General features: G+C 44.7%; 3 protein-coding genes across 7 annotated transcripts in view; 2 read left to right on the top strand and 1 right to left on the bottom strand.

Moving 5' to 3' along the window:
• LOC129584450 (ras-related protein Rap-1b) overlaps nt 1–3,120 on the top strand; it is an 8,840-nt gene extending 5,720 nt beyond the window's left edge. Inside the window, exons 5-7 of the mRNA XM_055476615.1 lie at nt 118–258; nt 1,431–1,574; nt 2,606–3,120. Of these exons, the coding sequence (XP_055332590.1) occupies nt 118–258; nt 1,431–1,574; nt 2,606–2,695 (375 nt within the window). The 3' untranslated portion in view covers nt 2,696–3,120. The remainder of the gene's footprint in view (nt 1–117; nt 259–1,430; nt 1,575–2,605) is intronic.
• On the bottom strand, nt 3,045–4,536 carry LOC129584451 (uncharacterized). Its single transcript, XM_055476617.1, has 2 exons — nt 4,248–4,536; nt 3,045–3,844 (listed from the first exon to the last, which is right to left on the bottom strand). The coding sequence occupies exons 1-2, from the start codon at nt 4,346–4,348 to the stop codon at nt 3,484–3,486; spliced, it is 462 nt and encodes a 153-aa protein (XP_055332592.1). The 5' UTR covers nt 4,349–4,536; the 3' UTR covers nt 3,045–3,483.
• LOC129584448 (BTB/POZ domain-containing protein 6-B-like) lies at nt 4,515–23,856 on the top strand. Of its 5 annotated transcripts, XM_055476613.1 has the most exons (8): nt 4,515–4,924; nt 12,411–12,560; nt 21,632–21,851; nt 21,913–22,035; nt 22,162–22,324; nt 22,397–22,584; nt 22,908–23,043; nt 23,101–23,856. In XM_055476613.1, exons 2-8 carry the CDS (start codon nt 12,422–12,424, stop codon nt 23,599–23,601), a joined length of 1,470 nt encoding a protein of 489 aa, XP_055332588.1. In that variant the 5' UTR covers nt 4,515–4,924; nt 12,411–12,421; the 3' UTR covers nt 23,602–23,856. The 5 variants fall into 5 exon arrangements, with proteins under 5 accessions (XP_055332588.1, XP_055332589.1, XP_055332587.1 ...); XM_055476614.1 differs by lacking the exon at nt 12,411–12,560; XM_055476612.1 differs by lacking the exons at nt 21,632–21,851; nt 21,913–22,035; nt 22,162–22,324; ... (1 more) ...; nt 22,908–23,043; nt 23,101–23,856 and adding exons at nt 14,976–15,865; nt 16,055–18,568.

Below are 23,856 nucleotides of genomic sequence, written 5' to 3'. Positions count from 1 at the left end.
TTTGGCATTAGTTTTACGAATGGATATATGTCGATGTATTAAATTTATTCAGTGCGTGAAATGAACGAATAAATGCACATTATTGAAAAATATATGTTTTTGTGTTTGTTTTGGCAGGAACAATTCACAGCGATGCGGGATCTGTACATGAAGAACGGGCAGGGATTCGTGCTGGTGTACAGCATCACCGCACAGTCGACGTTCAATGATCTTCAGGACATTCGGGAGCAGATTCTCAGAGTGAAGGATACCAATGACGTAAGGGCTGGTGTATACACACAGTTAATTACACACACATACATACGCTGCAGTGATTCGCACTGTTTCCGTCTGGAGAGAGCGGAAAATTGGCCGGCCTAATGCAATAATGGTTCTGGGTTGGGGAAAAAGCGCCAGTGGCTTCTGTTTTTCTTGGCAGATTAAAGGGTTTTATGCGGTTTTTGTCCGCGGGGCAGGATGTATTGATTGGGGTGGGGAAGAAGTAGATCATACGCGGTGATAGGGGATGTTGATGGAATAAAGAGTATTTTACCGGTTGAATTTTGCAAATTGTTGTCCAGGAGTGTTTTTATAATTTTAGGAAATGTTTTGACGTTCTTCTAGTTTCCATTGATCTACAGTGTTAGTACTTGGTTAGTAGGTTGGTAACAGTATGGTTTTCATAAAGCTGACATTTGCCAGAATTAACTTTAGATCCAGGTCAGAGCGTTGTGATATTTGTGGAGTTTTATGATAGTTACCGGTAAGAAATGTGTAGAATTACGTTTTAACAACGCTGATTCGGCTTTGTGTTATTTCCGGCTTGTTTTACGGTACCGGCTGTGCAGTCTGTTGGAGTAATAGAAATCGTAGTGAGTTGGCAGACAGTCTATGAAAACGGGAATCGTTGTGCCTGATGCAATAGATTGAATAGATTCAATAGATTCAATTGAACTTTGCTTGTACAAGTACTATCAGGTAGCTAAACTTTTTTGGGATTCTACAATCCAGCTATTGGTATTGAAAAATTCGTTGTGTCAGTTGGCAGAATTAATACATTTCCGCGTCCCCAGAAACATAAAATAGACGAAACTGTAAAAAGCTATCACGATGATAAACACTACATAATTATGTCATTAGGAACTAAATTTCGTTAATAAATGTGTTGATATTCGAACGTTTTGGTGATTTACGATTAGTTTCAATTTTTAAATATAAAATTGTCACGGTGTGAATAAGGCAAGCGGTGTACGACGTACAGTACATTACTAGTAATTTTATTAGTAAGCGGCGCGTGTATGATATCAAAGCCGGCTTCGTGTTGGCTGGATGGTGAACACAATACCGAACGGTCGGTGCGTGCATTTCCGGAAAAGAGATTGATTACTGTTGTGTTACCTGTGATATTTGTATGGAGATTGTGCTGGACTTATGGGCATGACATCTTTCAGGTTCCCATGATCCTGGTGGGGAATAAGTGTGATTTGGAGGATGAGCGGGTGGTGGGCAAAGAGCAGGGCATGAATCTGGCTCGCTCCTTCGATAATTGCGCCTTCCTGGAATCGTCGGCCAAAGCCAAGATCAACGTGAACGAGGTGAGTGTGTGTGGAATGTGGATGACGCGCGTACACCTGGAGCGGCTGTGTTCTGGATGAGGCAGACCGATACCGTCGTGGCTGTTGTTGTTGTGCACGTTGTGTGCCGTCTTTTCAATGGCGCACGGACCGAGCGAGAGGGGTTTTTAATTAGTGTTTTCAAGTGGGATGGTAAAGGATGGGTTGATTGTGATACCGGGTGGAGGATGGATAATAACCCTTCTTTGGGCCGGGGAAATATTGACGTGCTTCACTTGCGTATATGGGGATAATTGTTGTTTTGGTTTGAAAGATATGGCTGAATGGGGAATTATTTTTATTGATTGAGGGTTTGGCTCGGCTATTCAGCGCAGGCGTAGGTTACATGACTGAAGGCATTTAAGTGGAAAATAATGTTCTTCTAGAAAATAATGTTCTTCTCCATTCGATCTCGGGCAGGATGTTTTCCACGGTATTTAAAAGAACATATTCTTCTTATAGTTATTGTTGTTTTGTCTTAAACGAAAAAACTGTAAAAATAAAATGATTAAAGTGATATCGTATGATAAAAATCCAGTGCTTTTCGTTTACAGTAGATGCTTAAATTAATTTATTTTAATTTCAACCTTGTACAAACAAATGCCATTTACCATTTAAACATTATTTAGATGCTTAAATTGTCTCTTCACGTTTTATTTTCGGAAACGAGGTCGGTAGACTCGATACCCTCTATCTGTACAGACGCAGTAAACCTATCATAGAAGAATTGAAGTACGATTTTATTGGATTAACTAATGTGTAGTTTCTCTGTTTAAAAATTTAAAACTGTGCTTAAGACTTTTCAAACCACCAAAATGGTTGTATTTTAAGTCTTATTCGACCCACTGAATGAAGGAGGCTGAGAAAGACGGCCAACGTACTACAGTATTTTTTGTAATGGTATTGGATGCCTCAACAGTGCTCATCACTGTAGATGATGTTCTTCTGTTTGGTGTTTTTGAAATTACACTAAATGCACCGTTTTCAGATTGTCATTAATCGTTGGTTTGTAGATATTTTATGATTTGGTACGACAAATAAATCGCAAGAATCCCGACACGAAAGCCAAGCACAAGAAGAAGAAGGGCTGTACGCTGCTGTAAAGAGGAACGCCGGAAGGGACTTTTCCTGCTCGTTTTGTCGTACAGCAGCTGGAGGGCGTGGCTTCCTTTCCTGGATTAATTCGCCGGCCGCCTCCTCTTCTTACAAATGGTTCTCCGTGATTTTCTGCCATACTGTTTTTGATTTTCCCCTTTTATTATTTTTCTCGCGTCGGACAGGTTCGAGATGTGGCGCTACATTGTCTGTATAAGGTTGGAAATGTTAATTTTTTAGCTGTTAGACCGTTTTTTTGATTAAGTCTGTATTTTGTATTAATTTTGGGAGAAAAGTGCTATGGTTTTTACACAAATGTTTTTAGTGTTCTCGCTCAGCTTATTAGTCATGCTCCGATCTACTTTAATGGAAAAATTGTCGAATGCTGATAAAAAATATGGTTCAGTGAAAATGAGGAAAAAATTGGTAAATGACTCGATTTAGAAAAAATCGAAAAAGCCGCAGCAGCATCTTGCGTGTTACTACAGTATACAGAACATGTACACGAATCGCAGAATTATTTGTCAAGAAAATCTTGTACAAATCCTGGCCGGTACAGATCTGTACTTCTGCATAAACGGATACTAAAACCAAAGGTACACACCATGCTAAAACTCTCCGAGATTTAGCAAATGATTACAACGAAATCAAAGAGCCGATAAAATCCTTAACAAAAGAACTAAAGCTATTTAGGAACATAATCGAAATAGGCGCAAGATTTTCGGGGGTATTTGCATATCACACCACAAAAACGCCATTCAAACCCAATCAAATCCGCCTCAACTTCCACAACAATTTACACCAATCGTTTTCTACCAATTAGCAACCGCATCTGGTTTGTTACAGTCCCAGTTAGTCTTACGCGCTGTTGGTGCGGCTGTGCTTTCCGACGCGCTGACTTCGCCCGGTGCATGGATGCGGATGAAATCGACCACCGCCTGCGCCCACACGGCCACACCGAATCCTCTCCGCTCACTTTCCGGTAGATGATGACGGCCTCCCACAGCCATCCCAGCGCTTTTGGTAGGGCCTCACGGTACACCGGCGCCAGGCGTTGCTGCTCTGTTTCATCCACGCTGCGTTTCCACAAGTACGGTAACACCGCCGTCCTCACCAAGAAGCGCGCCCGGCTTAGATGGTACTCCGGATAAACGGCGCTGCAATCAGAAGATTGGCACATCCATGAATTTTTTTCCCTAAGCTAGCTGCATTCGTCTTTTTTCTAGCATAAAATGGGAGACAAATTAACAGCTGGAGAGACAAAGAGAAAAGGACGCGAAATGTTTTTCCATTCCTTTCTTCTCATAATAATGTTTATTCTTATGATCGGACAGTCGATGCCTTGACTTACGAAAGTTCATGACGTGTAAAGTCATAGTAACATTTGATAGGTGACGGCTCCAATCAGCGACGGATTTTAAAGAATGACTGGCTCAAGCCTCAAGCTAGTAAACTCAGAGGATTTTCAGAGTGTTACCCAAAAACGGCCTCTGAAACCGTGCTCCGTGTCAAACTTTATAATTATTTCTGTAAAATAAAATAGCAGGACAAAATCCTCACCGCACACAATCCACCATCCCGTCGGCCAGTTGCCACGCCTCTTCATAGCGGCCCTCGGCCTGCAGGAAGTCAACGGCATCCGCGCCGCAGGTGTAGCGCATCCGGGACGACCGTGTCTAATAGTTTGACTCGTCCCATCGTGTCAGAGTGTTGTGCGTATAGCACAGGGATATTGGCACGGACGCCTCACCATCATTGGCTCGGCTCACCATCTGCCAGCTTTCCAAACACGACTGATCGTGTTTGCCATTCGAGTGCCAACCTAGGAACCGTTGACATCGTTTCCTAGCTCTTTTTGGATTCCATGCCCTTTTTCTCACCTTTAGAGATTTGTTTGATGCTGACTAGCATTTATTTCATTGAAATAAAAGCGATTATTTCGAGGAGATGTTGTTTCCGTTGTCGTTTCTCTGTGCAGCGTAGACGCTTCTCCGAGATGGTGGAGATGCCTCAAGATCCCTGTCATTCCCTTAATTTTGTTTAACTTTTGCACTCGATAACGGTTCTATCACATACGCCGTGACACGGAAGTTCCTCTCCTTCAGTGGAGGTCCCAGCTCATCAGTGACAGCTAGCGGAGGAGAATCCCCTACAGCACTAGAAGCAAGGAGCGTCGCTGGTTCGGAAGGCACGCGGCCGCCAGCAAGGAGAAGAACCGCGGATTACGCATCAAAGTGGTAGGCGCTAAGCCTATAATTTTGAATTTTATAGGATTAATTCCTGAAAAGGACGGATCATTTCTGTCCAGAGAGTACAAATTAGTGTTTTGATAAAACAGGGAAGGAAGAAAACGATTGTTTTCAATTAATTGAGTACCGTACAGTCAAAATTGTGACAAAAATGAGGAAAGTTTTGGCTATTGTGGTAGATGGCAGAGTAGTAAAAATTATCGTGACAGATATTGTCGTGGTGTATCTGGATGACATCCTCTTATAAGAGAACGATTGTTCTGTCTTTAGGATGTTATTTGATTATTAGCCGAACGCACGAATTGTTTTTGTAAAGGTTATTTATAACGGAGCGATGGCCCTACAGAGTGGATTTCCCCAGTCTTGCTTAAAAGTCATGTCAAAGAACCAGCTGATCTCTATCAGTGATAGCCGCTCTTTTGTGTAAGCATAGCTGCAGAGCAGCTTAATGGAATTGCGTGGAGCAGGCCATTCATAGCCGCCCAGGCCAATCTTCTAACTGTACAAAATCGAAAACTGCAAAGCAGTCCTGTAGCATAACAAAAAAATAAGTTTAGATTTTGACGATAACTACTATCATTTGATATTTCTCGAGTTCGGATGGCATAATGCCGATACACCGCTCCCCGACCAGAAAACAACCAGCCATTGATAGGCTGAAGCAAGGCGTGGAGGACGTGTTAAAGTCGGCCAGTAAAGTGTTAAATCGAATAACCGAAGACCCAGCAAAGGCTGGTACGAGCGGGGCTCCACAACCGGACAAAGTAACCCGTAGTAAGGCAAATCAGCTGAAAGAGGCAGGTGTGGAAATTACCCACAAAGTCCTCCAAGATAAAACCCGTAAGCTAATCTCCTTGATACACCAGTAATGGAGCCGCCTGATCAGTTGTTTTTCAGGCCGCTAACGCCAGATAAAGTTAGACAAGTCAATCCCGATAATCGGGAAGAGGAACGCGCGCCTGCGCCGGAACGATCTGAAAGTGCTACAGAGTCAACGGCCACGACAGGGTCGTTTTCTCAAGTGAGCGAAAGCGAGCTGAATAAGTCCGCAACGACGGACGAAGAGGAGGAACCGGTAACAGTTGTGCCTACCACATTGCGTAAAACGCAATCATACACTGCTAATCTAAATGAATTGCTGAATTCTGCGGCTAAGCCGGCAACAGGTTCCACTATTGTGGAATTAAAACAGGCGACCGAAACTGTTTCGGCAAACCAAGTGTTGATAAAAGATTTGCAGAGGAAGCTAGAAGTAGCTGAGGACGAAGTCCAGCACCACAAAAATCACTACCAGCACGCCCATAGCTCCTTTAAAAATATGGAGAAAATTGTGTTGGGCTTGCGGGCCGTAATAGGCGAAAAGGATGCGGCGATTGCCGAGTTAAAAGCGAAAGTAGATGAAGTTCGTGTCAGAAATTCCGAAATGAATCAGCAATTAGCTGAGAAGGACACCATGCTTGATCAAGTGTGGCAAGAAAATCAGCGATTAAAGACCAACAATTTTAATTGCACGACCGATCTGAAGAACGTGCAATCTATGTTGCACGAAAGCCAAACGGCACACCAATCTCTTATTGGGAAATTTAATTCTTTAGCGAAAGATTACCGAGTATTGTATGACCGGCAAATGAACCCGGAAGCCGTGGAATACGGCGAGCGACCGCTCAGCAGGGCATATGCCGGTAATACTGGAGCCGAATCATCCCGTGTACAGCATACGCCCTCGGCAATGAACGAGAATAACTCTCGGGAAATGCCGAGCGCTGATAAGCAGCAATATCTCCGCAGTATTTTGCGGGAAGAGATCCAGCGAGCAGGCATCGTACAAAGCAGGACAGTTAGTCCTGTTAGAAAATCGGACTTGGCCGAAGTGATGCGACAGCCCGTACCGCGTCCCAACTACAATGGTAGTAAAGAGGACATAGATAGTTTTATTATCAAATTCGAGCATGCGGCAACCGCAAATCGTTGGGTAACCGATGAAAGGAAGATTACCGAATTGGCGTATTGCCTCAAAGACGATGCCATTATTTGGTATAACGGATTGATAAGGTCGACAACACCGCCGACGACCTATAAGGAATGGAAAAAACAGTTAATTGCCCGTTTTGGCGATTCGAAAAGAGCAGTAAATGCCCTCGCTGAATTGGCAAATCGTACCTACAAACCAGGTCAAGAGACTCTGGAAACCTATTATCAGTCAATGATGACACTGCGCGATCGCGCAGGATTTAATGGATCACCGGAACAAGTCGTAAACTTCCTTGTGAAAGGGTTGAAAACCCACGAGAAGTTGCACGATAAAATAGAGATAATGAGACCGCTAACACCAGAACAATTTCTGGAAATAATTCGTTATTTATCGTCAAATAACCCTGAGAAATATGTAATCCCAGTCGGCAACGTCCGGCGTAAACAGGACCGCGATAGCGAGGCAGTGACCGTACGAACTGTACAACCGAAGACTTACGCGGCGGCGGCCAGCCCGCCGCGGCCAAGCAGTAAAAACAGTGGAAAACCGAGTTACGGTAGTCGTAACAATAATAATAATAATATTCGCAGTAATATCAGCAAAGCTGAGAGTAATGACAGTCGAATCAATCAGGATGATAACCGCGCGCCGTCTCGTAAGGAGCAATGGGCAAATAACATTAATAGAATACAGGAAGTGACCGATCGGTCACCGGCCCTGCAGAAAACTCTGCGTGGCAACCGAGTGGTGAAGTATTGCCAGCACTGCGATTTGTGCGGGCATTACTTCCGAGAGTGCCAGTTCCGCGATAAGCCGCGATGCGAGAATCCTACATATCTCGCTTATCACGATCCAGAGACTGGAAATCGGCGATATGCCGCCGATTTCTATCAGCGCCGTAGTGGCAGTCAGTCGGGAAGTGAACCCAATTCGCCGGCAAGGCCGAGGAGTAATTCCCGGCAAAGTATCGGCCCGGTGGAAGATCGGATACGTCCGACTCCAGGATCACCGTTACCGGATAATAATCCGTTTTCGGGTTTGGCTGATCAGGAAAACGAGGAAGGGCGGTAAATTCCGGCTTTACCGACCCGATTCCGCCCAAACCGCCGGACAAAATCGAAAGAGTTACAATCAACGGATTGCGCATCGTCGAACCCGATGAATCATCGGATAGTAGCAATGCTACCATTAACTTTTGTACTGCTGTAATCAATTACACTGAACCTAGACGCGCACATCCACTAATGTTGGATGCAACTATAAACGGGCGCGAAGCGCCAGTAATGATAGACACAGGAGCAGAAACATCGTTAATCTCTAGCGAATTTGCTACGGAAATATGCGCTGCGAAAATTCCACTAATTAAGTCTCTGCATATCCGCGGTATTGGCGGAGTGCGCGGCTTCTTAGTAACGCATTACTGTCGGATAATTATTAAAATACGCGACTTTGAAGCCATCCATTCGGTTTATATTAAACCGACGACCGATGAAATTAAAGTCTTGCTAGGTCAGGACTTCCTGCAGCATACTTTCTATGCAGTACGGAATAATAAATTGCGTTATCTGGAGTATCAACCAGATGGAAAACCAGGCCCGCTAATAATAAGTGAATCGGTGTCGCCTGTTATTCAGACGATAAACACCGTGGAGGAGAAAGTCTTCCCGATACCCGTGGCAACGGGAGAATTACAGGTTAACCGACCAGTGAAATCATTAGAGGTTGTTGAAAATGCACCGAACGAGGACAAAGTCTTCCCGATACCCGTGGCAAAAGCCACAATTAAATCAGTATTAAAAAGACCAGCGAAAATTCTCTTGGCAACAAAATCAACGTTCCGACGCCTATGGGGCGAATATAGGGTTTTAGTGAGAGAAATTCAAGAATTAGTAAAAGCAAAAGAAGATGGTACAAACGTTATGTACCTTTTCATGGATGAAGATACACCCGTACCGGGGATTGACTCTGCAAAGGCAGAAGAAATCGTCCGTAATCTAGCGAGGCAATATAAAGCGGAATATTCTGCCTTAGAGGAAAAACAGCGACAGTTAAATGAGATATTTAGGCATTTAAAAATACCGCTGCCTTATGTACTACGTACATCACTGCGCGTATTAGCGCAATTGACTCGACGTCAGCTGCCAGTATTACCGTATCAGTTAGCGGTATGTAAACCGCTGAACAATTTCGTGAATGAAACAATTCCTAAAACACTTGCAACCCATAGTCGGTCAGTAAGTTTTGCGCCAATGGCGCGGGTAGTTGAATTTTTAAAAGATGATCCGCCTATCGTAGTGAGGAATACTCTCGATACTGCCGCTACTAATGAAATTAATAATAATTTAATTAATCAAGATAGCATCGAAGTAGTACCGGATTCTAATAATTTAATTATCGTAAATGCAGAATTGGTAGGGCCCACTGATTCTGCCGAGATCACTAATGAATCTCCGACTTGGGAATTTTCCCAGTCTCCGAACATTAACCCCACTTACCGCGGTACACGCGCTAAGCCTATCAAAGTATTCGCCGGCGAAAAACTACTAATTAATCCGGGTACTAATTGGGCGACAGTAAATGTCCAATTCGATGCGGATGAGCAGTTCGATACCGACAAATTTATATTTCTTCCGAGTCCGCACCTGTATATGGAACGGCGGATAAAACCGATGGAAGGTGTGGTTAAACCACTGAACAACAAGTTTGATATGGTATTTGTTAACTTTTTACATCAGCGGCAGTCAATCAAAAAAGGCCAATTTATTGGCTATTTAGAACCGTACGAGGAAATCCCTGATACAAATATTCAAGTTAATGCCACAATGTTGGCAGAAATGACACTAGAAGAGCAGGAAACCGTTAAAAAAGCTGTAGATGAGTTGAAAATCAACTCCAACTTAACGGAACAGGAAATTAGGGAAATCAAGGAAATTTTCCTTGAATATCCTGGCTTATTCGCCACAAAAAGTCGCCCATTTGGCGACGTACAAATCGTAAAGCATCAGATCGATACTGGCGATACTGCGCCAATAAAGTCAAAACCACATAGAACTTCATGGCGAGGCCGTGAAATAATTCAGGAACATGTGAACGACATGTTAGCAAAAGGAATAATTCGCAAGTCGAATTCACCGTGGTGTTTTCCTGTTGTGCTAGCGAGTAAAAAGAATCCCGATGGGACTATCGGCACGCGATTTTGCGTGAATTATATAAAATTAAACGACGTTACAAAAAAGAACAACTATCCGCTTCCTAACCCTGATGAACTGTTACAAGCAGTAGCAGATAATAAGTACTACTGTGGGTTTGATTGTAACGCCGGATTTTGGCAAGTGCAAATGCACGAAGATTCGATAGAAAAAACTGCGTTTATTACGCAGGACGGACTCTATGAATTTTTAAGAATGCCGTTCGGCGTCTGTAATGGCCCTGCAACGTTTCAAGAAGCCATGAATAGGACACTATCGGACGTTCATAGCGAAAATATTTTCGCCTACTTAGACGATATTATCGCTGCCGCTAAAGACTTCGAAGACCTTAAACGTAAAATACGTTTAATGTGCGAGTGACTTTTAAAGGCAGGTTTCACATTGAAACCGAGTAAGTGCCATATTGGCGAGACAGAGCTGCATTTCCTTGGACATATTGTGTCCAAGGACGGGATAAAAACGGATCCCGATAAAATAGCGGCCATTGAGAAATACCCGAAGCCAGAGACAGAGAAAGATCTGAGGTCATTCCTCGGACTCTGTAATTACTATCGTAAATTCGTTAAGGATTTTGCCGGTAGAACGCGCCGTTTATACGGCCTACTAAAAGGAGAAATCGATGTAAAATCGAATTGGACCGTAGATCACGATAGTGAATTTGCTGATTTGAAATCAGCATTAATTAACGCACCAGTACTGGCGAAATTTGATCCAAGTAAACCAACCGTAATCGAATGCGATGCATCGACGGTAGGAATCGGTGCTATATTGCACCAAGACGGTCACCCAATCATTTATGCGAGCAAATTGCTCACAGACGCTGAAAAGAAATATCCAATTACAGAATTGGAATGTATGGCAGTAGTCTTCGCGTGTCGGAAATTTCGACACTTCATTGAATACTCACACTTTTCAGTACAGACTGATCATCAAGCTTTAACTAATTTATTGAGATCGGTTTCCCGTAAAGAGGGACTGAATGGCCGTTTAACGCGCTGGGCACTCCAGCTAAGCAGTCATAAAATGACTATATTATACAGACCGGGAAAACAGTGTGATAACGCTGACGCGTTATCACAACACGGGGAAATACCTACATCGCTGTGGCGATAGATGAACTTACGAAATTCGTAATTGCAAAACCAATACCCGACGCAAAGGCGGAAACTGTCGCTAATTTCTTGATTTATGACGTGTTCCTGCCGTATGGAACACCACAAATTCTGAACACCGATAGAGGAACACATTTCCATAATTACTTATTGGAAGCAATAAATAAAAGGCTAAGAATACAGCACCATTTTGGTGCTGCGTATCACCCGATCGGGCGTGGACTTGTCGAAAGACAAATGCAAACAATTGCTGATTCACTCGCGATGTACGCCAGTGACGGCCGGGAACGTAATTGGGACAAAGTCCTACCATTTGTAATTGCCGGAAAAAACCGTGTAGCGAATAAAACGACAAACCTGTCGCCGTATTTTATGCTATACGGTAGAGAGCAGGTTATTCCTGCAGATACGGAAACAAAAACGAACCTCCCGGTAGATCACGCGACAATTCGCGACTATATGGAGGAATTACGCTATAATTTGAGTCGCGCTCAGGATATCGCAGAATTGCATATTCGTAATGAATTTGATAAAAACGCCGAGCGATTCGACAAAGGTCGGTCGGAAGACACCTATAATATAGGTGACATGGTTATGCTGAAAATTGAGAAGAAAAAGGCGAAACGGAGTCATTCCGTCGGAAATATGAGCTCGAACCGTGGGAAATCATTGGGTTTCCCTACACTAATGCCGTCGAAATTAAACGAATAAATTTCGATAAAACAGAGGAGATACGAGTCGTAATTGTGAACGGCTAAAGCCGTACAAAACCACCGAAGAAGATCGCAAGAGAGAAACCTTTTGGTTCAGAACTTGTTGGAGAATCATAAATTAAGGGAAACCCCTGCGAACGATGTGGTCCGTACCTCTGCAGATAATTCTGCGAGTAATTCCCCCTGTAGCTGATACAGAAGAGTGGGAAACAGTAGATAACGACGACAACGATAATAAGCGCAATACCGCTAATAAACCGGTACCAAGAAAGCGCTTTATGCTAAGTTGCGCAAAAGCGCTAATGGATATGTTAAAATTCATCGTATAACAGTAGGATCGAAGTACACAAAGTGAAAAACCGTCAAACAGTATTAACTGTTTAAATAAAAATAACGAGCGTTATTTCAACGCCGTAATACCGTATCAAAAAATTTCACAATTAAATTGTGTAATTTTTTCCATTGCAGATATTTTCGCAATGGACCGCGATCAGCGACCGAACCGACCGGTTGGCAGAGGTAATCCTCGATTCTTCGCCCCACCCGTAGCGGGAAATCAAGCTTATCGCCCGACGCAGCGATTTGCTGCCCCGAATGTCCAGAACGTTCAAAATGCCGGTAATTTGCCCAATGTGGCACCAGAAGTAATTCCAGTGACTATGTCACGTAGCACGCAAACTGATCCAGTAATAGTGGCATCATATGCCGAATATGAGCTACTGTTGCGCAGTAATCGGGAACGCGACTTGGCATCTTACAGACACTCGTTAGCAGCGACTGCTGCCCAACCAGAGGAAATAGCCGCAGTTGATCAACTGCATATTACTCCGCCAGCAGAAAGAGTGGCAAAGGCCATGATAGCGCGTGCAAAGGCACAGAGTGATGCTGCAGAAGCCTCAAAAGAAGTTGAAGAGGTGCCGTATGAATCAATTGTAAAGAAACCTATTAAATCGCCTGCAAAAGCAGGAGTAGAAACAGCGTTGAAGGCAAAGCCTAAGCGAAACAGATCACCGAAACCGCCGGCAGACGCCGACGAACGATTAGCAAAGCTGATCGCCGACCACGAGCAGCAAGAGGCCAGAGATAGGCAGCGTTGGGGGCAATCCTTCATAATGGAAGGTCCCTTTGCCCCGACGAAAACAGACGCCCCTAATGGGAAAGAACTCCGAGTAGTTACGATGCCGCAGCATGTGTATAATACACCACAAGTCTTAACGCAAATAAGGCCACAGTTGCAAGTGCAACCGCCCCCGGCATTCTGGAAGGAAACTGGCTTAAAGCCAGCCGTAATTAGATTCCCTACTCCAATGGGAGTCGTGCAAGCGCCGATCGAACACCAGCAAGCGGCTGGGACTCTCAAACGGGGCCCGAACTCAGTACGAATCAAGGAAGAACAGAGCTACATTATCCCGAAATTATCGGGATCGCGAACACCGTCACCAGCCGTTAGTATTAGTGCCATATCCAGTAAGACGCGCCCTTATCGCGTGCAAAGCACGCCCTCGCCGGGAGAGGAGGATAAAAAGCGTAAACTGGAGGAAGACAGAGAGGAGATATCTCGAAGAGTTGTTCAAGTGAGGGAAAAGCTGAGACATCAGCCATCGTCGTCTGATGACGATGAACAACCGCAGCTTGTCATAGACGAGCAATGTAGCGATATTGCCCAAAAAGGTAGCGAAGGAGACCCGATAAGAGTTTCTAGTGAATCTAATGGACGTAATAATTCTCCGGAAATTCCGGAACCAAAGCCTGGCGGACCACCGCCCACACCAAGTCCCCCCCCCACCAGTAAAGACTGGAAAACCGCTTCCATCGGTGTCTAGCGATAAAATCGCTGAGGTCACGAAGGTGACTCTGGACATTATTAACAATGTCCGAAAAAAGGACAAGATGGCGGCGCCAGCTTATCTTTTACAAAAGTATAGCCAGGTTATAGCTCCTCGGTATATCGATACCGAGGAATATGCATTTATTGTGCAAGTAGCCTCAGAACGCGGCACGTTGGTGGAAGTATACGAAAACTGGGCACCAACGATGAAATATGCGATAACCGCAAGTCGTAAAAGTCGATATGTCGACATGAGAGTCCATAACATGCAAGAAATGCTAGAAGCGGTGGCAATTGCTATCAGAGATATCCACAACGTTCGTGGATCAACTATCGATGAGATTGTTAGGTATATGTACCTAACAATGCCATTAGATTCAGTCAATCCTGAGCAGCGTTACTCGGACGTCACCACCGCTGTTAACGAGGCGATTGCCACAGGAATAATCGTAGATGCGGCATTGGCCGGTAATAGTGGGCGATACGCCCTGGCGGAGACAAACCGAAAAAGGATAGCTGAATTAACTGGTCAGCACATCGAGGAAGTCCCATATTCTCCGGCCAAACGACTTCCATTCGGGCAAAGGCCCATAGCAGCGGATGAGCCAAGGAATTTGTTGGCTCAACCGTCGCGTCACGAATTGGCAGTCGCCATCTACAAAATCGAACAAAGGGGGGAAAACCCTACAGCCCAGCGAATTAACGATTATTTTGGTACTTATCCGCCTTATGCGGTGCAGTCTATGCTTCGTACAATGTACGAGGACGCCCAAATCACACGCCGCTACGACGGCGAAACTTCACCGTCATACCGCTTCGGGCGCAAAGGACTCTCGTTCTTACAGAACGTGCAGTTCGATAAATTAAAACAGTGGGATGAAATTGTCGTAAAGACAATTGGGGAAATCGGTGACCCTGCTGGTTCATCACCGGATGAAATCATCCAGTATATTAGAACCGTTTGTCCGGCAATAGCTAATTCAGTAGATGATGCCGTTACTCTAGCGATAAGTCGCTTAATTAGCGACCCGAGAATAATCGGGCTGAATGACCCACATCGTGGGATGGTTTTATCCGTAGTGTTAGATCACGTTAGCGAGGAAGATAATTAAAAGCAGTATCTCCGAGGCGGTGAATGCATATAATATGCAATAAGATAAATGCCGTAGTTGCAGAATAATTTAATTAATTTAAATTATTTGCAGAAGGAATGGAGGAATTACCGTACGCCTATGCGCCAATGCGCTCCTGCAGGCGATGCCAACATAACACTAATAATCGGAAATGTGTGGAATGCACATTGGGGCCGAATTTCCGATCGGAAAATCCGCAGGTTACCGTATCTCGTCTGTATGACGAAGTGCTGCTACGCAGCTTGGATGCCTACCGCACTATCACATTGCCAGAATACTGGACAATAGTCAGCGCCACGCCGTATTATTATCGTGGCGTTTTTGACAGCGCGGTGCAGTTTATCGGCGAGGGCACCGATGAGTGGTCCTATGCGATTCACCCGGAAAATTTCGGGCGATGCACAGTGGATTTGATGAAGCGCGTAACTGCGCCACCGAATCAGATGAATTTACATGTAATCAGCGATTGTGGAAATTTTGAGATATTTCCCTTGAATCAAGATATTCAGTACTTGCCGGGCAGGGATAATTCCCATAATTTGCAGAATTATCCGACGAATTTCGGCGGACAGCAAATGCCGTCCCAGCAGCCAGCATATGGCCAATGGCAGCCGCCAGTTATGTTTTCACCGCAGCAGCCATACCAGCAGCAAAGTCTGCCATCAATGGGATATCAGCAGCAACAGCCAGTTCGGTATACGAATATGGCATTACAAGTACCGCCGGGTGCTTTGCCACCGGAGCATATTGCTCATTTGCAGCAGAGTCTTCCCAGCGGAAGCTATCAATACGATCCGGAGACCAAAACCATAACACCGTGTCCATGGCCGGCTGGAACAGCACCGAAAGAGCCACAACAACGGCAAGCTAATCCGTTGTTAGCGAATCTTCCGCCACTGACCAGAAAACCGCCAGTGAATCAACAACCGCCTTTAGAGTTGCTGCGAGTGCAAGCTGCGTCTGTAAGTGAACCAGTTTTCGAATCTGAGCCGAACTCAGGCGCTAGTTATTCTAGCAACACTAGCAATGCTAGTGGTAAAGCTCGACAGAAAATTACTTATAACTTACCGAATGTGGGGAAAACCCCAGATAACTCGTTTGTGGAAGGCGATATTATGCCCGGTAAGCTGAATGCAGCTGTTAAATTTCAGAGAAAGAAAACGCCGAACTGGAATGTCCGCGCTACGCGCGGTGAACCAGTTAAATACCAGCCAGATGCATCTGTATTATTGATGCCCGAGCGTCAGACGCATCCACAGTACATCCGCCGTGATATCGACGTTATTCGTCGGGACTTGGATCAATATGTTGATCGCGTTGTGTCAGTAATTGGCACCGTTAACGCTGATCAGCGAGCCGAAATTGGCAAAGCCATCACTGATACTTTGGACTTACTCCATACTATCGGATATGATCTCCGTATACGGAACTCGATCAACATGTATAAAATCGATTTGTTCCGTCAGATGGAGATCAGGCGATATGAAACGCTGCGTCGTTATGGTTTACGGAGTGCGCTGGATATTTTCCAGCTAAAGGAAAAACTTATTGAGATTACCGTCGTCGATTGGGAATTAATTTCCCAATTTAAAATTTTATTTACTGAAGAGCCGGAGGAATTCCTCCTTCAGTTTATACTACCGGACACGGATCCAGCAAAGTTCTGGTTTTTCTGCCGTGCCGCTTGCGCTATGCAGCGTAAGATAGCTCCCATGAAAATTACATGGGATACGATCGCTATCGGATGGGGACTTAAGAAATATATTCTGGTCATCCTATCCGCGCTTATGGGCAATTGCCATGCTCATCATTATGCCCGGACATATCGTCAGGCTGAGCAGAATCGCCGATTAAAGAGTTACGTTAATCGTATGGGGGAGCCTCTTAATGAGGAACAACAGGCAAAAGTCCTCAACGATCTGCTGCATGTGATGCAAGTTGATGGACTGAAAACCGAATCGATCCATAAGGGACACTACGACGGGATCTATGATCTCATTAAGCGATTCGCCGAACGTCAGAATCAGGGAAAGCGCAAAGTCGCTCTAAATTCCCCTGACACTCCGTCAACCAGTAAAACAGTCCAGCCTGGACTGAAGAAACCGATAGTGTCGATTGACACTGTAAGAAGCGAAGAAACGCCGAAGACAGCTAACGCTGTGCCAGTTGTATCGGACAGTACAGTAAAGACTGTACCAGCAACTGATACCGTAATCGCCGTACCGGCAGTAGTTACTGCGAATACACCAGCATCGACAAGCGGAACGCCGCAGAATGAAGTAACCACGTCAGTAGAATTACTGACAATTCAGGAAACTCCTGAGATAACGGAGCAGAAAGCTGCGATGGAGACGGACGAGAAGCCGTCGCTAGAGAATAATTTTCTCTTCCCGTCCCGGCAAGCTTTGCGGGAAAAACAACGGGAATTGATAGCCGCCGATAACCCGGATAGGACTCTTCTGGAATTGGACATTTGTGTTGTCACGATTCCTGACAACGACGATGAGCCGTTGTATTTTCTCATCCCCGCAGCTGAGGTGGATGTTGATATGTGTGAGGATAGCGGCGAAGCTAAAGCTACGTCCGCCGTACTGAGCGATGCTCTTAATGTATTGAATGCGGAACCGCAGGTACAGAAGCCGTAAAAAGCATTAAATGCTAAAATAAAAATCGCCGTAGTGTACAACGTATGTACTGATATTTAATCGCCGTAAATAACCCAACGAGTGCACCAGATTGAATTTATTTCAATCATTACAGAGATGAATCGCCGAAAACGCACAAATCAGTGCACAAATCAGTTTCAGAATTGCCGTAGTGCATTAATTGCATAAATCGAACGAATAAAATTGCCGTAGATGCACTAAGTTGCACATATGTCGTGGATCGACGCAACAATGCGTATGGTTGGAGGAAAAGCTCCGGAATAAACCTGCAAAATAACACGGATTAAAACGTGTGGAATGGGATTCGCCCGGATTAATTTTACCGGATTTTTGTTACGAGTTATAACTCGTCTTGATTAATTAAACGCCGCATTTTGCAGCGTGTGTTCTCACTAACCTGTGATGGAATAAATTGGCACAATTTTTTAATAAAACCTGCTCATTATGTTGCATTTAACATGCATTTCCTTGTTTTTCTCATTCCTGTTTTTGAGCCTCAAGGGGCCTCGGCATCCCGTCCCGTGGCATGTCAGAGTGTTGTGCGTATAGCACAGGGATATTGGCACGGACGCCTCACCATCATTGGCTCGGCTCACCATCTGCCAGCTTTCCAAACACGACTGATCGTGTTTGCCATTCGAGTGCCAACCTAGGAACCGTTAACATCGTTTCCTAGCTCTTTTTGGATTCCATGCCCTTTTTCTCACCTTTAGAGATTTGTTTGATGCTGACTAGCATTTATTTCATTGAAATAAAAGCGATTATTTCGAGGAGATGTTGTTTCCGTTGTCGTTTCTCTGTGCAGCGTAGACGCTTCTCCGAGAATCGTCTTCACAAAATTAACGGAACCGTCATCATCGACGTCCACGTCTTAGCGCATCGTGGCAAGAAAAAGCATTTTCTGTAGCTGAGTGGCATTGTCCGCTCCGCACTGCGAACAGGGCTGGAGGGCCCGTGCATCGCTGGGTATCCGTGCCGTACATCCAGTGGTGTGGCATTTCAAGGGATTAATATTCGCTTCCTGGAATAATTAAACACATCAAACATTCAATGGTACAGTGGGTGCACATCGCAGTGCAAAGCTCGTCTTGAACAAAAACGTACGTATTCGGTAGTGCATCTGCCGCAGTTGCACGGGTGACCGTAAAACATCATGAAAGTCTTTCGGCGCTGGTTTAGTCCCACAAAATAACTGGTACGACTTTCTTCATTCTGCCGCAGCTGGAAAACATGGTCGACGTCCAAATACCACACGCATTAAATTACGTACTTAATGAAGGCGCGTCAATTACTTATTAGCCTCTGTACGTCTAGACAATTGAGAGAAGTAATCAGAACATTTCACTTTAAAGGAAGCAGACAATCACCAGCCCGCGGGATGAACAGAAAACTGGTGTTCAGACGGTAAAAAAATCGCGTAAAGGCTGGTTTCTGTGCCTACACAGTATCCTTACATCTGTCATTCCACTGTAGTGAATCTCCTTAATCGCTCGCACCACCAGCGTGCGTCCCTTGAGGTCCATGCTGATGTTACTGTCCAGACAGACCGGCGTCATGGTGCGCTGCAGCGCCCGTGGGAAAATGCCCATAATCTCCGGTTTCAGCTTGTTGCGCTGGCTCAGAACGGGAAAGGCGTTGTACACCAGCTTCTTGACCATATCCTCAAAGTACGGAATACTGCGCGGATCCCGTGTGGCCAGATGGCATCGGAAACTTGCTGGTTAAAAAACGCGTACCTGCCAAACAGCACACATACCAGAAATATATTACAGATTCATCGGAAAATGCTTTCCATAAAACTATCACTGCTGAAAAACATTAAAGTAACTGACACGTCCGTAATGAATGGAAAGATGGGCTGGAGCGGGAGGACATCCAGGACTTGCTGGACCGTGACGCTTCCGCTGAATCCGGGCACTTTATCCAACGGTTCTTGCTACAAAGTGCAGACATCCAGTTTTATCACTTCCGCACAAGCGTTTTCCACTTTATCGACGATCACATTACTTAATGCCAGTATTGTTAAAAAGTAATTTAATATGTATGTACGTATAACCTTTATCTACGCACACTGAACACAATCTTCCGGTGAGCGTTTAAATATTACAGACCGTTATTATCTCTCCAGCGTAGCATCCGAACAGGCAGCAGCTGTGCAGTGCGCATTCATGGTCACCACCCTTGTGAACTGGCGCTTGATCGGATATCAAAGTAAGCAGGCGTTCGGCCTGGCCGTTCTCTTTGGAGCGCGAATCCGATGGCGTCATCAGGGAAGATTTGGCCACAATCGTATCCCATTTCCCGGAATCAACATTCGCGGCACGTTCGTCTTGAATCTCCAATAAGGCGGTCCAATTGTTAACCACTCGTATTGTCTGGATTTTCGATGGCCGGTCCATCTACAAAAAGAGATGGTGCAAGGACCCTTCATGTGCCCCTGCACCGGTCGATGCCGATTGTGCCTTTAAATGGAATAAGACTTATGAATGATAGGGACACAGCTGCTGCTGTAATAGTAATACTAATCAAAACCTGCCATTATCACTGATATAAACGAAATGAACATAACTATTAATTTCTAAAAAATGTCAAATTAACAGCAACTTTTTGGATTTGAATGAAGAACGGCAAGCGCTGCATATTAGGTGTGACGCATCGATTAGAAGCCTGCCTGTCAAAGGATAGGCCCTATAGCAGTTTAATTCTCAAAGGCGAGGCCGAATCAATATCACATACATTTGTGCCGGTTGAAGCATATACCGTTCGTGATAGGGCCTATCCTACTGCTATCATAGGAAAGCCCATGTTCTAAAACGCGGCCAGACAGAGTTCCTGTTTTAAAAAATGCATTAGAGCGACCAAGCAAATCATCTCAACAAGCCGGATCTGCCATATAAGCTTAAAGTACATCCATACTTAAGAATAGTACGTCCCTACATAAGAAACTACTGTTGCTACGTTTAGAAATATTAAATTTGAAAATAAACGACCTTAAAGAAGTCAGATATAAGGTCTTAGCCGGCAAACTGCAACTCCAGTTTTCGAACATAACTAAATGCGCAAACGTAAAAGAAGTTCTGAAAAGTTCTGAAAATGGATGACAAAAGTTCAGTTCTGAATGTTCCGTTCTTAGTAGAATACAGCTGAGCAATATTAGTAATTACGCTTCACAAATCATTACTGTACTCTAACCCGCTACGTTGTACGCTATGAGCGACGTTTGAGTTATACGACGTTTTTCAATCACACAACTCAAAACCTTTCATTAGTTGAACTTTCGCTCATGACCTTTCGTCGGAAGTTTTGTTTCGTCTGAAGGTGGATGAGTGACCAAGCTATTTAGTGCACAGTGCCCGTTAGGTAAACAAGTGACCAAACTACCACGGCTATCCGGGGCAAACGGCCCGTTAGGGAAATTGTGACTAAACTACCACTGCTATTTAGTGCACAGTGCCCGTTAGGTGAACGAGCAACCAAACTACCACGGCTATCTAGTTAATACCTAGACAGTAACTGTTGAATGTTGCTTACATTCGGGTACGTAAGTTTTCGCTTCTGAAATTTTGCAATTTATTTATACTAATCTAGACCGGCTGAGGACCACAAGAAATGCGGAGGCGCAGCCGACGTCATTTCTTGTAATTATTATTATACAGTACTAGTGTCAGTGGCAGTGGTCTACCGCGGTTCACCTTTGTCCATCAGAAGCAGTACGAGTACGAAGTACTTGTACTGTTTTACATACTTATTAATACAGTACATACCGGCACGCGCTTGTACAGGCCGTCTACAAAACGTACCAAATGTTGCAGCTAACTGCAGAGACGTTACAGTATGGTTACCTTAATACATTCTGCTGACTGCCTGGTGCGCCAGTTGAGCACGTCTCCTTTATTTTTTTCCCACTTGCGAATTGCGATTATGATTTTTGGTTGCGAAATCTGTTCATATTCCCCATCGACGGTTTGCTGATCATTCCAACTTCGCAGAAAACGTTCCGACATTTAATTAGATCTAGAAACTACATAAAATTCTTCTGTCGCACCGTGGTTTGGCTTGCAGCAGCAGGTACTGCCAAAGCAGTTTTCAGTGCAGACTTGCAGTTACTCAGTACTGCGGTGATCCTTCATTTCATCATGTCAGCAAATTCGTCTCAATGGCGATCAACACTTCCAGCAATATCTGACCAGCTGAAACATATCCTGGCTAGCGGTGCCATGAGTGATGTGCAGTTCACCGTTGGAAGTCAATATGGTGATGTGGAAAACTTTTCCGCTCACAAGTCAGTCGGTCGTACTATTTATCACACGTCTGCTGAGCTTGCATAGGAAATCCCGTTGCAGATTCGTTTTGAGCCTTGGCAGCGATGTCTTCGACACCATGTTTAACGGAGGTCTGCCGGAGAGCGGCGACAGTCCCATCGATATCCCGGAGATTTTGCCTGAAGCGTTCGCCACCATGCTGAAGTGAGTGCATGACTGTACTTGATGTACTAAAGTTTTTCCGTGGAATCCGTCGCGCACGTAGCCTTTGAAGAGCGTTTTGAAGAGCGAAAGTTTTGAAAGATTTTTCATTGTAACAATGTGCTCTAGGTATCTGTATACTCGGTCTGTGGAAGAGGATCTCAAACCGGAGAACGTTTTTGAGACTATCTACTGCGCTGACAAGTACAATCTACCACATCTGATGGAACTGTGCTTACAGTTCGCCAACACCCAGCTCAACGCTGACAACTGTCTCGTCTTCCTGGAAAAGGTTGGTTGTATTGGATCCCTCCTGTTGTTAACCCGTGATAGAGTGTTGTACTTGTATTCCATAATCGAGCAGGTTAAATATTCGGCGCACGAATGCAAGGCTGGTTTCGTGAAGAAATGCTTGGCGGTGGTGGATGCTCAGTGCAGTGACGTTCTGCAGTCGGACCAGTTCAGCGCTATCAAAGAAGATACGTTGGAAATGATTTTACAACGCAGTACATTGTCCGCTGAAGAAAATGTCGTCTACATGGCCGTAGAAAAGTAAGTTGTTTTTCCAGTGTCGGATGCTGCATCAAACCGTAGTTTACCCATTCTGGAGCCCCATCGTTAATAGGTTTTCATTACGGTTTTGGACTTTTGGGTGATATTTTTATTTCGGGCAAAAGGAAATGCTAAAAGGGGAATACTGCAAACAGTAAGATTTGTTCGTATTTAGTAAGGTATTTTAATAAGGTATTTGCAGTAAGGTACGTTAAAAGGGGAAATATTGCAAACAGTAAGGTCTTTTCGTTGGGGTGGAATTTTAAATTGGGGCAAGGTCAATGAATTCTAAAATTCAGTTAATTGTTTTTGTGCGATTGTAGGTGGTCGGTGAAAGCTTGTGTGCGGGACCATCTTGAGCCTTCACCGGCCAACCGCCGTGAGGTATTGGGATCGGCGCTGTTTCTCGTCCGCTTTCCTTTGCTTACCGATGCGCAACTGGCCAACGGACCCATTAAAGTAGGTGGTGTCACGCATTGTCATACGAGAAATAATCACCTACTCCAATTTCTGCAGAGTGGTTTGCTTTTGGATTCCGAGCTGCGGGATATCTACCAGTTCAAGCATGTCGACACTGGGAGTCAACCACATTGTCGTTTTCCGACTGAGCCCCGTCAAGGCTCGGTGTTGCGCGTCGCCAGCGCATATGCTACATTTACATACAAAGAAGAAGTATTCGCGGACGTCGATGCTCAGACTGCGTACTGGTGGCCAGCAAAGGTTATCGGGATACGTGAAGCGCAGGTGCTTGTTACTCGGAACGATGGAAAAACTGTGGAGCATTATCCGCCACACAACATTGTTCGGGCCGCGGACATCCTGAAGAAAGATCAGAAGCTGACTAGTAATATCTTCGGGATGCCTGATTGCGAACTCAAATACATTGGCCGCCGCACGGAAGATTCACACATTATCATTCAAGTTACGCACTATTCCCTCGAGTGGTCGTGTCCGTTTGATAATCTCCGGATTAGTCGCGCCCAGATGGCGGCGCGGAAGCCACCTGCTCCGCAATAGCTGGCCGAACGTAGCTGTCAAAAACATGGTTTTTGCGGAAGACGTTGCGGTATTATTTTTCTCAGGCAATTGAGATAAGGCTCTGCATTGTCTGTATAAGGTTGGAAAGGTAAAATTTATAAATGTCGGGCAGGTTTTTTATTAAGTATGTGTTTTGTATCAATTTTAGGTGCAAATGCTGTTGTTCTTACACAGATTAGTCATGCTGTGATCTACTTAAATGCAAAAATTTATGAGAGCTGATAATAAATATGG

Source organism: Paramacrobiotus metropolitanus, unplaced genomic scaffold (genome assembly GCF_019649055.1).
Source record: "Paramacrobiotus metropolitanus isolate TYO unplaced genomic scaffold, Prichtersi_v1.0 Parri_scaffold0000013, whole genome shotgun sequence".
NCBI classification, from domain to species: Eukaryota; Metazoa; Tardigrada; class Eutardigrada; order Parachela; family Macrobiotidae; genus Paramacrobiotus; species Paramacrobiotus metropolitanus.
This window is presented reverse-complemented; position numbering and strand designations above follow the sequence as displayed.

Bases quoted from the DNA above. Each gene is read 5' to 3' on its own strand.
- LOC129584451 (XM_055476617.1), bottom strand. From the start codon at position 4,348: ATGCGCTACACCTGCGGCGCGGATGCCGTTGACTTCCTGCAGGCCGAG. The intron at 3,845-4,247 runs GTGAGGATTTTG...TTCTGATTGCAG, and splicing joins GGGATGGTGGATTGTGTGCG to CGCCGTTTATCCGGAGTACC.
- LOC129584448 (XM_055476610.1), top strand. From the start codon at position 12,422: ATGGACCGCGATCAGCGACCGAACCGACCGGTTGGCAGAGGTAATCCT. The intron at 12,561-14,975 runs GTAATTTGCCCA...AATTATTTGCAG, and splicing joins CCAGAACGTTCAAAATGCCG to AAGGAATGGAGGAATTACCG.